General features: G+C 36.8%; 1 protein-coding gene across 1 annotated transcript; it reads left to right on the top strand.

Annotated features, from left to right (window-relative positions):
* The first annotated feature begins 10784 nt into the window (after positions 1-10784).
* On the top strand, positions 10785-16655 carry LOC124376554 (eukaryotic translation initiation factor 5-like). The gene is made up of 12 exons (XM_046835710.1): positions 10785-10938; positions 11214-11388; positions 12575-12860; positions 12966-13047; positions 13206-13378; positions 13530-13641; positions 13910-14031; positions 14213-14374; positions 14495-14656; positions 15206-15370; positions 15489-15626; positions 16119-16655. Exons 3-12 carry the CDS (start codon positions 12789-12791, stop codon positions 16212-16214), a joined length of 1284 nt encoding a protein of 427 aa, XP_046691666.1. The 5' UTR covers positions 10785-10938; positions 11214-11388; positions 12575-12788; the 3' UTR covers positions 16215-16655.
* The last annotated feature ends 842 nt before the right edge of the window (positions 16656-17497 follow it).

The following is a 17497-nucleotide window of genomic DNA, read 5'->3' on the forward strand; positions in this document are numbered from 1 at the left end:
GTGAGTACAATAGTAAAACCCATTTGGTGATCAAATAACTCCAATAAGTGTCAATATTCCACTCTGTGGTTTGACTGATTTTCTCTGTTACTATGCAAAGTCAACTCAGTGTTTTTTTTTTTTTACATTAAATACATGGAATAGAACAGAACAGAAAACAACTTCAACATACCATTTAAAACATTTAATAAAACAATGTCAGGCTTACATGCACAAAAAAAAACACCACATCTGCATAAAATGGCAATAGGGCACTATATGCAGTGCAGAATCGGTTGTACCATATTTCATTTGAACATCAAATGGTTTGAAATAACACAGCTCGTTACATTCACTACCTTTAAAACTCGGCCTGGATGCAATCTGACTGTAAATGCATGGTAATGGTCATCAAAACAGAGTGTTTCCATCAGTTTTTCACATAACAGTACATTTTCATCTTTCACAGCAATAGTCTTGATCTTACAAAACACTGGCATCTCACATGCTACTTCTGTACAGATAATAAAGTCTGGGCAATACTCTGTACCATAATGTTTGATCCACTTTACAGAATAGACAAGTTCTGATATTTCCCCTCCTGGTTTGGAAGCCATGTCAATGCCACCTTTAAGTCCACTGAGTTCCACCATCTTCCCTGGACCAAGAGTCGATCTGTACTGGCTAAAAGACTCCCAGTGCATTGCCATCCAACTCTGGTGCTTAATGGCTAGCGTTTTGGTGATGTTTTTGAAGCTTTTTAATTGTGTTTTAAAGAATTTGTGTTTAGCTTCGTAACGCATACACCACATGTGCAGGATTGGTCCAATTTTTCTTATACACTGTGGGTAATATATCATTATGTGATGCTTTGGCAACAGATTTTAGCCTATGATGTTGGACGTTAACAATCTGCAGAAGTAAAAGCAAAAGATACCATAATACCATAATCGTCATAAAATAACTGAATTTGTAAGGCCTCTTTTTTGTGTAAAATAAAGGGTTACTTTTAAAATGTGCTGCATCACTTAAGTCAACATAAACGCCTTCCTTTGGAACATGTCTGGGTTTAAACAAATCAATAAGATGCGGATTTTGTAAAGTTGACTTTAGTGTTTCTAAAATGGGAATAGAAGAAAACTTATCTGTTACAACAACTTGATCAAATGTTCTAGTGGTTTTATTTCTCCTGCTATCAAATCTTGTGCCAAGCACTACTTCGGTTGGTTCAACAGTTCCCCATTTCTCTGAAAAAAGTCTCCTTCGTTTGGCTTTCCCAAATTTAACAAAGTAAACTGATTTTTCAAATGTTCAATTTAACTTTCTATTTTCCTTTTAGTAGCAATGTCATTTGGAGACAGACAAAGCAAAGCTGCATCCTTCGCCTGACTCTGAATCTCAAAAACAACTTCGATGAAACAAAACCACTTATAATAGACTGACAACCCAGCAACTTTTAGTTGCAACTTTTAACAGCAGACGCACACATATCCAAAGTGCTCTTATTTGACTTTACCAATACAGTTGTTGTGGCCACCTCTCCAAACTGCCAATCTGATCAAATGCTTGAGCACAAATTTGTCCTTCTGCCTCAGCAGTCTCACAGTTGTCAGTGTGTCAAAATTCTGGTTACTTTGCTCAGCATGTTTTGTATTCAAATGTTTTTTAAAACCTGAAAAAAGTACCAAACACAGAACTACACCCTGCCTCTACACATTTAAGGCGAAGATTCTTTCCAGGATCAAAACAATGAACTAATCTGAAGTGCCTAATAAGCAATTTTGAACAAAGAAATTCAACCTTACAAACAAAACACTTCATGAGGGCAGAAAAACCTAAGGCACCTAGCTAAGCAGCCTCACTGTAACCTCAGCAACACGAGGACTCTCTTTCACTTTGCCAACATCGATGTCGTACACAGTGGTCTGAATAAAAGTGTAAATGTTGTGTAGCATAATGTTGTAAGAGGTGCCAAAAACAAAGTGTGCCTTAAACAACTCGTCAAAGGAACCAAGAGAAGACTTGAGTGACTTGAATGGAATCGCATGCTAATCAAGAATGATGAAGTACTGGTGAACGGAATTCTTCTGAGGTCCCACAGCCAGGAGGTAGGGCTGAGCAATAGTTGTGATTTTTAGAAAATTCAAATTGAAGAAAACCATCACCGATATGTTAAATGTAAAACAGAAAAAAACAACAAACAGACAAATAACGTTATACCTGCTGATTGGTAAAACAACACCTTACCCACTGAGCTATCTCCTCCCTCTTGTTTAAGCAGTAAATGGGCCTAATGAACCAACATGGCTTCTTTTCCTATACTTTAACACCATATAACATTAAAAGTAGGCCGAACAAGTCTTTCAAAAAGACAAATAAATAAAGCAATCTTTTAAACATGTCTCTTAAATAAACAAATAGATTTACAGTTTAATGTCACAAAGTAGACAAACTATTAGATTTAAAATAACAATAAAAATATTACCCTGGTGATGCCAGGCTTTAAACGCCCAACCTTGTGGGACCCTGCTGATTGGTAAACCAACACCTTATCCACTGAGCTAACTTTTCTCTCTTATGCAAGCAGTAATAGGCCTAATGAACCAACATGGCATCTTTTCCTATACTTCAACAACATATAACATATTAAAAGTAGGACAAACAAGTCTTTCAAAAAAGACAAAGAAATAAAACAATCTTTTTAACAGGTCTCTTTAATGAACAAATTGATTTACAGTTTAATGTCACAAAGTAGACAAACTATTAGATTTCGAAATAAAAATAAAAATATTACCTTGGCGATGCTGGGCCTTAAACCCACAACCTTTTGCAAATGTGTTGATTGGTAAGCCAACACCTTACACACTGAGCTATCTCTTCCCTTTTGGGCAAGCAGTAAATGGGCCTGATAAACCAACATGGTATTATTTCCTATTCTTCAATACCACATATTAAAAGTAGGCTGAACAAGTCTTTAAAAAAAGACAAAGAAATAAAGCAATCGTTTAAACAGGTCTCTTTAATAAACAAAGAGATTTACAGATTAATGTCACAAAGTAGACAAACTATTAGATTTCAAAATAAAAATAAAAATATAACCTTGGCAATGCTGGGCCTTGAACCAACAACCTTGTGGGAACCTGCTGATCGGTAAAGCAACAGCTTGTCCACTGATCTATCTCTTCCCTCTTGCGCAAGCATTAAATGGGCCTAATGAACCAACATGGTTTCTTTTCCTATACTTCAACACCATATATCATTCAAAGTAGGCCAAGCGAGTCTTTCAAAAAAGACAAATGATTAAAGCAATCTTTTAAACAGGTCTCTTTATTAAACAAATTGATTTACAGATTAATGTCACAAAGTAGACAAACTATTAGATTTCAATATAACAATAAAAATATAACCTTGGCAATGCTGGGCCTTGAACCCACAATTTTGTGGGAACCTGCTGATTGGTAAACCAAAACCATACCCAATGAGCTATCTCTTTCCTCTTGTGCAAGCAGTAAATGGGCCTAATGAACCAACATGGATTCATTTCCTATTCTTTAACACCACATAACACATTAAAAGTAGGCCGAACAAGTCTTTCAAAAAAGACAAGAAAATAAACAGGTCTCTTTATTTAACAAATTGATTTACAGTTTAATGTCACAAAGTAGACAAACTATTAGATTTCAAAACAAAAATAGAAATACTACCTTGGCAATGCCAGGCCCTGAACCCAACCTTAAGGGAATGTGTCGATTGGTAACCCAACACTTGTACCGACTAGGCTATCTCTTACCTCGTGAACAAGCAGTAAAAGGGCCTAATGAACCAACATGGCTTCTTTTCCTATACTTTAACACCATGTATCTCTCATTAAAAGTAGGCCAAACAAGTCTTTCAAACAAGACCAAGAAATAAAGCAATCTTTTAAACAGGTCTCTTTAATTAGCAAAAGATTTACAGTTTAATGTCACAAAGTAGACAAATTAATAGATTTAAAAAAAAAGAAAAATTTTACCTTGGCGATACCAGGATTTGAACCCACAACCTTGTGGGACACTGCTGATTGGTAAACCAACACCTTACCCACTGAGCTATCTTGTCACCCTTGGGTAAGCAGTCAATAGGCCCAATGAACCAACATGGCTGCTTATCCTATACTTGAACACCATGTAACTCATATTTAAAAAAGGCCATACAAGTCTTTAAAAAAAAAAGGCCAAGAAATAAAGCATTCTTTTAAGCAGGTCTCTTTAATTAACAAAAGATTTGCAGTTTAATGTCACAAAGTAGACAAATTAATCGATTAAAAAAAAAAAGAAATATTTCACCTTGGCAACACCAGGATTTGAACCCACAAACTTGTGGGAACCTGCTGAGTGGTAAACCGAAACCTTACCACTGAGCTATCTTGTCACCGTTGTGCATGCAGTCAATAGGCCTAATGAACCAACATGGCTTCTTTTCCTATACTTTAACACCAAGTAACTCATTAAAAGTAGGCCAAACAAGTCTTTCAAAAAAGAAATCTACCGTGGCAACACCAGGATTTGAACCGACAACCTTGCGGGAACCTGCTGATGTGTAAACCAACACCTTACCCACTGAGCTATCTTTTAATCCTTGCATAAGCAGTCAATAGGCCTAATGAACCAACATGGCTTCTTTTTCTATACTTTTACAACAAGTAACTCATATTAAAAGTAGGCCAAACAAGTCTTTCAAAAAAGACCAAGAAATAAAGCAATCTTTTAAACAGGTCTCTTTAATTAACAAAAATATTTACAGTTTAATGTCACAAAGTAGACAAATTAATAGATTAAAAAAAAAAAAAAAAAAAAAAATTCACCTTGGCAACAACAGGATTTGAACACAAAGCCTTGTGGGACCCTGCTGATTGGTAAACCAACAGCTTACCCACTGAGCTATCTTAGCACGCTTGTGCATGCAGTCAATAGGCCCAATGAACCAACATGGCTGCTTATCCTATACTTTAACACCATGTAACTCATATTAAAAAAAGGACAAACAAAGACAAAAAAGACAAAGAGATAAATGTATCTATTAAACAGGTCTCTTGAATTAATAAATAGATTTAGTTTAATGTCACAAAGGAGACAAACTATTAGATTTCAAAAGAAAAAAGAAAAATTTCACCTTGGCGACAACAGGATTTGAACCCACAAACTTGCGGGAACCTGCTGATTGGTAAACCAACACCTTAACCACTGAGATATCTTGTCACCTGTATGTAGGCAGTCAATAGGCCTAATGAACCAACATGGCTTCTTTTCCTATACTTTAACACCATGTAACTCATATTAAAAGTAGGCCAAACAAGTCTTTCAAAAAAGACAAAGAAATAAAGCTATCTATTAAACAGGTCTCTCAAATTAATAAATAGATTTAGTTTAATGTCACAAAGGAGACAAACTATTAGATTTCAAAAGAAAAAAGAAACATTTCAACTGGGCAACACCAGGATTTGAACCCACAACCTTGCGAGAACCTGCTGAGTGGTAATTCAACACATTACCCACTGAGCTATCTTGTCACCCTTGTGTAAGCAGTCAATAGGCCTAATGAACCAACATGGCTTCTTTTCCTATACTTTAACACCAAGTAACTCATATTAAAAGTAGGCCAAACAAGTCTTTCAAAAAAAAAGACCAAGAAATAAAGCAATCTTTTAAACAGGTCTCTTTAATTAACAAAAGATTTACAGTTTAATGTCACAAAGTAGACAAATTAATAGATTAAAAAAAGGAAGAAAAATCTTACCTTGGCAACACCAGAACTTGAACCTACAACCTTGTGGGAGCCGGCTGATTGGTAAACCAACAACTTACCCACTTAGCTATCATGTCACCCTTGTGTAAGCAGTCAATAGGCCTAATGAACCAACATGGATTCTTTCCCTATACTTTAACACCATGTAACTCATATTAAAAGTAGGCCAAAAAAGTATTTCAAAAAAGACCAAGAAATAAAGCAATCTTTTAAACAGGTCTCTTTAATTAACAAAAGATTTACAGTTTAATGTCACAAAATAGACAAATTAATAGATTAAAAAAAAGAAGAAAAATTCCACCTTGGCAACACCAGGATTTGAACCCACAACCTCGTGGGAACCTGCTGATTGGTAAACCAACAACTTACCCACTGAGCTATCATGTCACCCTTGTGTAAGCAGTCAATAGGCCTATTGAACCAACATGGCTTCTTTTCCTATCCTTCAACACCATATAACATTTTAAAAGTAGACCAAACAAGTATTTCAAAAACGACAAAGAGATAAATGTATCTATTGAACAGGTCTCTTTAATTAATAAATAGATTTAGTTTAATGTCACAAAGGAGACAAACATTTAGATTTCACAAAAAGAAGAAAAGTTTTACCTTGGCAACAGCAGGATTTGAACCCACAACCTTGTGGGAACCTGCTGATTGGTAAACCAACACCTTACCCATTGAGCTATCTTGGCACCCTTGTGCATGCAGTTGATAGGCCCAATGAACCAACATGGCTTCTTATCCTATACTTTAACACCAAGTAACTCATATTAAAAGTAGGCCAAACAAGTCTTTCAAAAAAGACCAAGAAATAAAGGAATCTTTTAAACAGGTCTCTTTAATAACAAATAGATTTAGTTTAATGTCACAAAGGAGACAACTTATTAAATTTCAAAAGAAAAAATTAAAATTTTACCTTGGCAACACCAGGATTTGAACCCACAACCTTGTGAGAACCTGCTGATTGGTAAACCAACACCTTACCCGCTGAGCTATCTTGGCACCCTTGTACACGCAGTCAATAGGCCTAATGAACCAACATGGCTTCTTTTCCTATCCTTCAACACCATATAACATTTTAAAAGTAGGCCAAACAAGTCTTTCAAAAAAGACAAAGAGATAAAGTTATCTATTAAGCAGGTCTCTTGAATTAATAAATAGATTTAGTTTAATGTCACAAAGGAGACAAACTTTTAGATTTCAAAAGAAAAAAGAAAAATCTCACCTTGGTGACACCAGGATTTGAATCCACAACCTTGTAGGAACCTGTTGATTGGTAAAACAACAACTAACCAACTGAGCTATCTCTTCACTATAACTCAAGCAGTAAATGGACCTAATGAACCAACATGGCTTCGTTTCCTATTCTGCAACACCATGTAACTCATATTAAAAGTAGGACAAAAACAAGTCTTTCAAAAAAGACCAAGAAATAAAGCAATCTTTTAAACAGGTCACTTAATTTAACAAAAAGATTTACAGTTTAATGTCACAAAGTAGACAAATTTTTATATTTTAAAAGAAAAAAAGAAAAAGTTTGCCTTGGCAACACCAGGATTTGAAACCACAACCTTGTGGGAATCTGCTGATCGGTAAACCAACACCTTACCCACCAACATGAACCAACATGGCTTCTTGTCCTATACTTCAACACCATATAACATATTAAAAGTAGGCCAAACAAGTCTTTCAAAAAAGACCAAGAAATAAAGCATTCTTTTAAACAGGTCTCTTTAATTAACAAATTGATTTACAGTTTAATGTCACAAAGTAGACAAACTATTAGATTTCAAAAGAGAAATAAAATGTTTACCTTGGCAATGCCAGGGCTTGAACCCCCACCCTTGTGGGGACACTACTCTGTCCTCTACATCTGCCTCTTTCAAACCAACTACCTGCATGTTTTCCGTCATCATGTCCATAAACCGCCTCCTTGGTCTTCCTCTTTTCCTCCTTGTTGGTGGCTCCATCCTTAGCATTCTCCTACCGATATACCCCACGTCCCTCCTCTGCACATGTCCAAACCATCTCAATCTCGCCTCCCTCAATGAATATATATTCATAAAACCATGAGGGAAGCGGCCAGTTGTGCCTATGTTTATATATATATATATATATATATATATATATATATATATATATATATATATATATATATATATATATATTTTATGTAAAGTCATTTTATATTTACATGTATTCATTTGATCATTTGGCATATGATTTTATTCATTTATTTATTTATTTATTTATTTATTTATTTATTTATTTATTTTTACACTACATCCAAAAGAAATTCAGTGTTTCCACATTTGAGATCAAGGCAGTCATTAGAACCAAGCTGAGCAATGAGGACAAGGTCTTCAAAAAACTAAACTTCTCTGAATAATAAAGAAAGTGAATATATGAATTGTTTGCAAATGTCAAATACATGTGGTCTAATTTTCAGCTGCTTATTTTAAAGAGAATAGATAATAAAGATAATCACATTCATTGTTGCGTTGTATTTTATGATGATTACGGTGGCATTGTGCTGTCATTATACAGTGGGTAAGGAAAGTATTCAGACAACCTTAAATTTTCACTCTTTGTTATCTTGCAGCCATTTGCTAAAATCATTTAAGTTCATTTATTTTCCTCATTAATGTACACATAGCACCCCATATTGACAGAAAAACACAGAATTGTTGACATTGTTGCAGATTTATTAAAAAAGAAAAACTGAAATATCACATCCTAAGTCCTAAGTATTCAAACCCTTTGCTGTGACACTCATATATTTAACTTAGGTGCTATCCATTTCTTCTGATCATCCTTGAGATGGTTCTATGCCGTCACTTGAGTCCAGCTGTGTTTAATTATACTGATTGGACTTGATTAGGAAAGCCACACACCTGTCTATATGAAGAGCTCAGAGACAGAATTGTGGCAAGGCACAGATCTGGCCAAGGTTACAAAAAAATTTCTGCTGCACTTAAGGTTCTTAATGAGGAAGGAGAAAAATGAACTTAAATGATTTTAGCAAATGGCTGCAATATATCAGAGTGAAAAATTTAAGGGGGTCTGAATACTTTCCGTACCCACCGTATATAGTCTTGTGTGAAAATAAAACTTGATATTCTCAATATTCTGTTTGAAACTTTTATGATATTGTATATCTCTTTATTGCACTTCAGTAGTATTGAAATTGCACTTTAGTAACTTTAGGAAGTGGTTCAGCTGTACTGCAGTAATACTGTAGTTTTATAATAGTAGTACTTTAGTTGTATTGCTGTAATGTGTCTTCTTCTTTCGACTGCTCCCATTAGTGGTAGCCACAGTGGATCATCCGTCTCCATACCCCCCTGTCTTCTACATCTGCCTCTTTCAAACCAACTACCTGCATGTCTTCCCTCACCACATCCATAAACCTCCTCTTTTCCTCCTTCCTACCGATGCACTCCATGTCCCTCCTCTGCACATGTCCAAACCATCTCAATCACGCCTCGCTCACTTTGTCTCCAAAATGTCCTACATGCGCTGTCCCTCTAATAAACTCATTTCTAATCCTGTCCATCCTCACCACTCCCAACGAAAACCTTAACATCGTCAGCTCTGCTACCTCCAGCGCCACCTCCTGTCTTTTATTCAATGCCACTGTCTCTAAACCATACAACATTGCAGGTCTTACCACAGGCCTATAAACTTCACCACCACCAAGCCCCTGTCTGACCTCTTCTCTGAATTTCACACAAAGTATTCCCCCTTCAGTTTATATCTCATTCTTTTTTTTAAGTCTTCACACGCTTCTTTTCCACCTCCAAAGCCATCCTACAGACCACATCCGATGCTGTCTAGCTACATGGAGAAGTATAAAGAAGGTCAAAAGGAGTTGCATTGTGTGTTTTTGGATTTAGACAAAGTGTATGACAGGGTGCCAAGAGAGGAGTTGTGGTATTGTATGAGGAAGTCAGGTGTGTCAGAGAAGTATGTGAGGGTGGTGCAGGACATGTATGAGGACAGTGTGATAGCAGTGAAGTGTGCAGTAGAAACAACAGACTGGTTCAAGGTGGAGGTTAGACTGCATCAAGGATTGGATCTGAGCTCTTTTCTGTTTGCAGTGGTGATGGACAGGTTGACGTACAAGGTCGGACAGAAGTCTCCATGAATTATGATGTTTGCAGATGATATTGTGATTTGTGGTAAGAGTAGTGAGCAGGTTAAGAAGAGCCTGGAGAGGTGGAGGTACACGTTGAAGAGAAGAGGAATGAAAGTCAGTAGAAGTAAGACAGAGTACATGTGTGTGTGTGCGGTTGCAGGGAGAAGAGGTGAAGAAGGTGGAGGAGTTCAGGTACCTGGGGTCAGCAGTGCAGAGTAATAGAGAGTGTCTTAGAGAAGTGAAGAAAAGAGTGCAGGCAGGGTGGAGTGGGTGGAGAAGAGTGTCAGGAGTAAATTGTGATAGTAGGGTATCTGCAAGAGTGAAAGGGAAAGTTTATAGGACTGTGGTGAGACCTGCGATGTTGTATGATTTAGAGACAGTGGCATTGAGTAAAAGACAGGAGGTGGAGCTGGAGGTAGCAGAGCTGAAGATGTTGAGATTTTCAGTGGGAGTGAAAAGAATGGACAGGATTAGAAATAAGTTTATTAGAGGGACCGTGCATGTAGGATGTTTTGGAGACAAAGTGAGGGAGGCGAGATTAAGATGGTTTGTACATGTGCAGAGGACGGACATGGGGTATATATCGGTAGGTGAATGCTGAAAATGGAGCTGCCAGAAAAGAGAAAAAGAGGATGGCCAAGATGGAAGTTTATGGATGTGGTGAGGAAAGACATGTGGGTAGTTGGTTTGAAAGAGGCAGATGTAGAGGACAGAGTAGTGTGGCGATGATCCGCTGTGGCGACCCCTAACGGGAGCAGCCGAAAGAAGAAGAAGGAAACGTACTGTATGTATAAGGTAGATTGTGCAATTCAATGGGAAAGCTGAGGAGGGAGGAGGCGAATAGATTGTGATTGACATTTAAACTGTACACCCAGGATGCAGGTTGTGTCACGGCAGTGGGAGTTCGTCCAATGGATGCCTTGTAGGGGCGGGCTCACTCGTCATGTGAGGAGTACTGACTCGTCATAGAGACTCGGCTGTGTTTTCGAGGCGCTCTGTGCCCCTGCATAGCGACGCGAGAAGGTTCTAGATAGGTAAGACCTGCAGATTGGAACAATATAACGAAATGAAAATTAAGCTTTAGTTGGTTTAATTTTTAATCATTTGCTCTTTTATCGTGACAGAACATGTAAAATATTGTACATCCTCAATTGTTATTTTTTTTTTTTCCTGTTTCCAACAAGCTGGTTATATAAACCAGCTAGCTAATAGGTCATCCCTGTTATTTCAGATAAATCTCTAGCAATATTTAACTTGTTTTAATGGATTGATAATCGATATAACGTGTTTTTTTATATTTTATTCTCAGATTCCAGTATCGTTTTCGGATACCTGCTGTGTTGCCCTGAGCCTTTTCTCTTAAAGCTGTGTCAAGTTACATTCTTGGATCACGACCCAAAAACTCTACTTCAGCTCGACTATCAGCTCTTCACTCCGTCGTTGGACGACTAGCGTTGTGTTTATGTCTTTATTTTACGGAAACGGTAAGCGGTTTTTGGAAATAAAAACGCCTTATTTACTATTCCTAACGTAAATTTATTCGGTTTGTTTCCGTTTAATTGTGTGTCATCGATAATCTTAGCCAGCCGCTAGCATAAAGGGTGTGAATGTCGTGAAGAACCAGGCTTAAAATGGCGTCTTGCGTGCGCCACAGCGCAATTAGCTTAGCCTAGCTTAGCCATGACGCACTCTGCACCAGGATGAAAAATGAGTCGACTTTGGCGACGGTTTCCAATAGCTTATCGCTTTTATATTTGGTTCATTCATTCCTTAAGAAGCTAAGCGCTCGGATTCCGGACTGGGAAAAGGCGAGAACGGAGATGTTCTTGGTTTTGATCCATGTTTGCATATCTGGACAAGCGGACATTGTGGAACGCGCAGGTAGTCACGGGGGCGAGACTCAGGACGGTGTGAATATTCTTAGTTCTGCGTCAACGCAATTAAAGTGTTACCGAATTTTTTTTTTTCTAGAAAACACATCTGGGAGGACTGAACTGTACTGGATGGAAGAATCCCTGCTTCTATTGTAAATCATCCCTGAGTTTGGTTTAGTGGAACCAGACTAAAACTAAATGTGCTCAATTTGATCTGCTGAGCATTAAAACTTGACACAGATTTACTTCACGTGTATATAAAGTCTTTTTCACCTGAGAATAAAACAAGTGAAATAAAAAGCAAATTTCTATTTGGCATGCACATTCACTCTTTTGTGTTAGTCCTGTGTTTTTTTTTTTTTTTGTTGTTTTTGTTTTTTTTCCCCTCCCGTGCAATTTAAGAGCCTGGGTGTAAGAAGTAAACTCTTAGGTTTGTGTCTTTACCCCCCAAAAGCACACAAATATATTCAGAGTTTCCAAAGATCTGTCAGCTGCCCAAAATCAATACGACCTTTGAACAGTACAATCATTGCTCAGTAGTGAACAGAGCACAAGGGCTGTTACTGGTCACTGAATCCAAACTTAACTCAGGTTTGATTAAAGTGTTTCTCGTTTACACTCTTAACATGGATTACTGTGCCGGTTTTATTTTTAATGACTTGCGTAGCTTAATCAGTCACGTGATGACAAAGTGCCTCAAACAAATTTTGGAAAATGAATTTTTCCTGCAAATTGCTGTAAATACTGTCAGTGTGCTCCTGTTTAGCTGATTTAAATGTGTTCTTTTCTTTTTCAGAGCTGTTGCGCAGCTGTTGGAACGCAAGCGGTGTCAACCTAGACCACGAGCAAGGAACCTGCAGCCTCTGTGGCAAAATCTTTTTCATGTCAGAGACCGAGCAAGCTTGCAGTCGTTTATGTCATCCCGTCTTCTCCAGACAGAAGATACCCAAAAATCCCCATTCAGGATCTTTTTATCTTAGCTTAGCTGATAGTGTCACAGGTCACTCAAAATGTCTGTTAACGTCAACCGCAATGTGTCGGACCAGTTCTACCGCTACAAGATGCCCCGTCTGATTGCCAAGGTACTTTATTCCCTTATGTTTTTAATGCTAGATTTGTATGTCTCTGACTTGCGTTGAACCTTTTTTGCTCATTTCTGTTCATAATTAATAATTTTTTTTGACCAGGTGGAGGGCAAAGGGAATGGAATCAAGACGGTCATTGTCAACATGGTTGATGTTGCAAAGGCACTGAATCGTCCACCAACATGTATGTTTTTAGTGATTATCTTCATTTAATGCAGTCAGTTTATGATCAGTGTAATGCAGCGTTATTCATTCTACTAGCATATTGTGATTTGCTCTTTTAAATGTTACTGATGCGTGTATGCCAGTTTATATTTTAACACAATCTTTTTTTGTTTTAAGATCCAACCAAGTTTTTTGGCTGTGAGCTTGGGGCTCAGACCCAGTTTGACACAAAGAATGACCGCTACATAGTAAACGGCTCCCATGAGGCCAACAAACTACAGGACATGCTGGATGGATTCATACGCAAGTTTGTGCTGTGCCCAGAGTGTGATAATCCTGAGACTGACTTAGTAAGACTGGATGTGCTAATTTGACTCAAACTAAATTAGTTTAAATAATAAATTATGTAAATTGTTTTTAGTAGGGTTTTTCCATTTCCCTTTTTTTCTCTCTCTCTCTCTCTCTCTCTCTCTCTCTCTCTCTCTCTCTCTCTCTCTCCAGCATGTTAATCTAAAGAAACAAACCATTGGAAATTCTTGTAAGGCTTGCGGGTATCGGGGAATGCTAGACACTCGCCACAAACTGTGCACTTTCATCCTTAAAAATCCACCAGGTGAGCTTATTTATCTGTATTACTACTGGCATGAAAATGAACAGCTTCATTTTAAATTCTGAAACTGCAGAAACTACCAGAATTCATTTCTAATTGGTTGAAAAGATTGGTGAAAGAAATCGTGTTTATGTAGCCACCAAAACATGTCTTCTGGTCTATGATGCAGTTGTGTTGGCATTTAATAAGGATTGTCTTTCCTGTGGTTTTTTTTTTTTTTTAATTATTATTCATTTATTTATTATTTTTTCAAAACTCGCCATAAATGCAGAGTGTGATAGTGGGTCTGTGAAGAAAGAGAAGGATAAGAAAAACCGAAAGAAGGACAAGGAAAATGGGTCAGGAAGTGGTGATTCTGGAAACCATAATGATATTGATGCACCAGATGCTGTGGTGAGAGCATTTTTATCCCTTAATTTTTTTTTAGTGGTGGTCATAAAGGGTCAGTTGAATTAGAAATGGCATGTTTTACTTGAGTTTGGGGTGAAATAAAGTGAACAAACTACTTGCAGTGTGGAAACCTTTACATCTGGCATGAAAATGACTCTTCAGTTAAAAAACTACCTGTGTTTAGGATGGTAATGAAGATGATGAGGACTGGGCAGAGGAGACCACCGAGGAAGCCCAGCGTCGGAGAATGGAGGAAATCAGTGACCATGCTAAGAACTTGACACTTTCAGATGACCTGGAAAAGACCCTAGAGGATAGAGTCAACATGTTTTATAATTTTGTCAAGGTAAGTGTATGAGTGGTTATGGATTAGTACTGAAAAATTACAGGATAATTTTTAAACAAAAAGCTTCCTGAACTGTATTGAAGTATTTTTTGACTTATTTTTCTGTTTCACCACTTTTAGCAAAAGAAAGAAAATGCCACAATAAACTCTGCAGACAAGGATATTCTGGCCGAGGCAGAGCGTCTGGATGTGAGAGCAATGGGCCCACTCATCCTTAGTGAACTACTCTTTAATGAAAACATCAGAGACCAGATAAAAAAATATAAACGCCACTTTCTACGTGTAAGTCTCTGTTAACTTTGGTAATGAAATTAAAAAGATGGAACAACAAACAGAAGTCTAGTAGTCTTAAGTCATTGATTTGCTGATATTTCCTAAAGATACAAAATGCAACACACATGATACTGAGGATTTGAACTACTTGAAAGATACAGGGTGTCGCGCCACATATGAAGCATTTCAATTTCAACTTTGGGTCTATTAGCACCAGTTTGTGGTGTTTGTTGGCTTGTTTTGACTTTATGGATTAATTTACTGTGAACTAGATTGTATTTTTACCTTGGTTAACAGCTACCTTATTTGAGCGAGGAACACACATGCAATTAAACATATGCAGATACAAAAACTTAGCTCTGACTTCCGTCTTCTTGTGTAAGATCATTTTTGACATGTTAGTGGCCAAGTTTCAAAGTGAGGGAAAGAAAATTCATGGTTTTATGTTTGTCTTAGCAATTATTTTGTTGGTGCAGCCATGTTAATTGTGTGTGTATATGCAGACATTTGTTGTGTACATCTTTTTCTGATTCTCTGAATCATTCTTTACTATTACAGTTCTGCCATAATGACAAGAAGGCTCAGAAATACCTGCTGGGTGGATTTGAGTGTTTGGTGAAGCTTCACCAAGCTCAGCTGCTGCCTAGAGTTCCAATCATACTGAAGGATTTGTATGACGCAGACCTGCTGGAAGAGGATGTCATTCTCTCCTGGGCTGAAAAGGTATGCACATAAAAATATAAATGTCACATTGCCTTAAAATGTTTTACCAGGCAGGAAGTTACTTGAGCATAGTTGCCATATCATTTCTAGTGTGTTACAATGTGGTTTTATCTTTAAGGTGTCCAAGAAATATGTCTCTAAAGAGCTTGCAAAGGAGATCCATGCAAAAGCTGCTCCTTTTGTCAAATGGCTAAAGGAGGCAGAAGAAGAAAGTGAGGGAAGTGAAGAAGAGGAGGCAGATGATGAGAATGTAGAGGTAAATAAGGTCAACCTGTAACTATTATTTTTATATAATTATTATATAGCAATCTGCAAATATACGAGCAAAAAAATAACAATGAATATTGAACATATATTTTTAATAAATAATGATATAATAATTAAATAAAAATAAATATTAAAAAAGGATTGTAGCTTTTAGCTACCTGAAGTTAAACGTTTTAAATGTCAATTTCTTATCTAAGGTGCTTTCGAACAGTCTTGTTGATTAATTGCAGATTGCTAGCTGGAGATGTTTAAACTTTAATGCCATGTGCCCAAGGTTAGGTTAGGCTGTTATATTTTATGAATAATGTACACGTTGGGCCCACTGGCACCTCAAGGGTACACGGATTAGTTAAACATCCAAGAGTAAACAAAACTCATAATTTGTCAATCATACATAAATGCTTCAAAGCCTTCAAAACAGTAACCTCTGTCATATTTTCTGGGCTTTTAATTGCCCTGTTCTCACCTTCTTGCCCTCCAGGTTGTATACTCTTCCTCTGCCCGGGAGCTGAAAGTGGAGACCGTTCAACCAAAGAAAACTGAGGAGGAAGATGACCTTGACATTGATGCCATTTAAAGAAATCTTTGGCAACCAGTGTTGATTTATCCAGCTTCCTTAATTTACAAAATAATCTGAATAATACTAGTAGCCCTCTTTTCAGTCCCTTGCTCTAATTTTCCATGCTTTAATCTTTCGCTATTTTTTTTTTTTTTTTTTTCATTTCTTCTAAAGAAATTAGAGGCATGTTTTAAAATGGCGCTTTCACTGTCTTGATGCTAAACTGTTGTTAATTTTCTCTCTACTGAAAAAATTGTGACTTTGACCTTCTTTGGTTGATGGATATATCTAATCACCTAAGATGCACAGTTGGTTGTGATGTTTAAATTTCTTTAATCATTTAAATAAAGGATGCATTCTTGTTACTTATACTGATATTTGTGGTGTCTGAAAGATTTTGTTTGTAATTGCAGCCTGTTAACTGTCTGATTACAAAGAATTAAAGAAAAACTAACTGCAGTCGTGTTTCCTTTTGGTCAAACTTTATTTATTTTTTAATGTGTAGATAGACATGAGATGTCTTACATAAACCACATTATTGAATAAAAATATTCTGTGATTATGTTATTGAAAACCATACCATAATCGGTATGATTATGATAAAAGCTGCTTGATTTGAAGAGGTGCAGTTTCTCCCCATATCACCTCATTAACTGTCCGTGTGGAAAAAGCAAGGGTTTCGTTTAGTGTCCTGATGATTTACGTAATTTTAACCACCATTATTACTTAAACATGAACTTTTTTATCTTCATGCTCTATGTTGCATCCATATTTCTCCATATCTGTTGCTTGAAGTATTAAAAACATGAATTAATATATAAGTACATTTAGAACAGATCGAAATGTGCGATTAAATATTTAATTTGATTGACAGCCTTGATTTTAATATGATGTGATGTTCAGTTACCAACGTGACACTAAAACAGATAAGTAATAACTACTTTTTACTTAAGTACATGTCAGAGCCCAAACCTCTTTACTTTCAATTAAATAAAAAAAGTATAATCAGTACTTCAACTTTTACCCGAGTATTTTAAAACATGAGTACCTGTACTTCTACTTAAGGTAAAGGATGTGTGTACTTATGCCACCTCTGTTCTGTATAGATCAGTATTAATATAGATTGACTTTCTAAAAAGAAAAATACATAATGTGGCCAACAGGTGTCAGTATTTATCTATTACAAATCTTTCCTTATTTTAAAAGAACCGTGGATTTAAAGTCTACACAACCATGGGTAGTACGCGAATTTACATTTTCTTGCAGAAAAGGCCAGTGTTTCTCCTATTCTGAGAGGATCA

Source organism: Silurus meridionalis, chromosome 2 (assembly GCF_014805685.1).
Source record: "Silurus meridionalis isolate SWU-2019-XX chromosome 2, ASM1480568v1, whole genome shotgun sequence".
NCBI classification, from domain to species: domain Eukaryota; kingdom Metazoa; phylum Chordata; class Actinopteri; order Siluriformes; family Siluridae; genus Silurus; species Silurus meridionalis.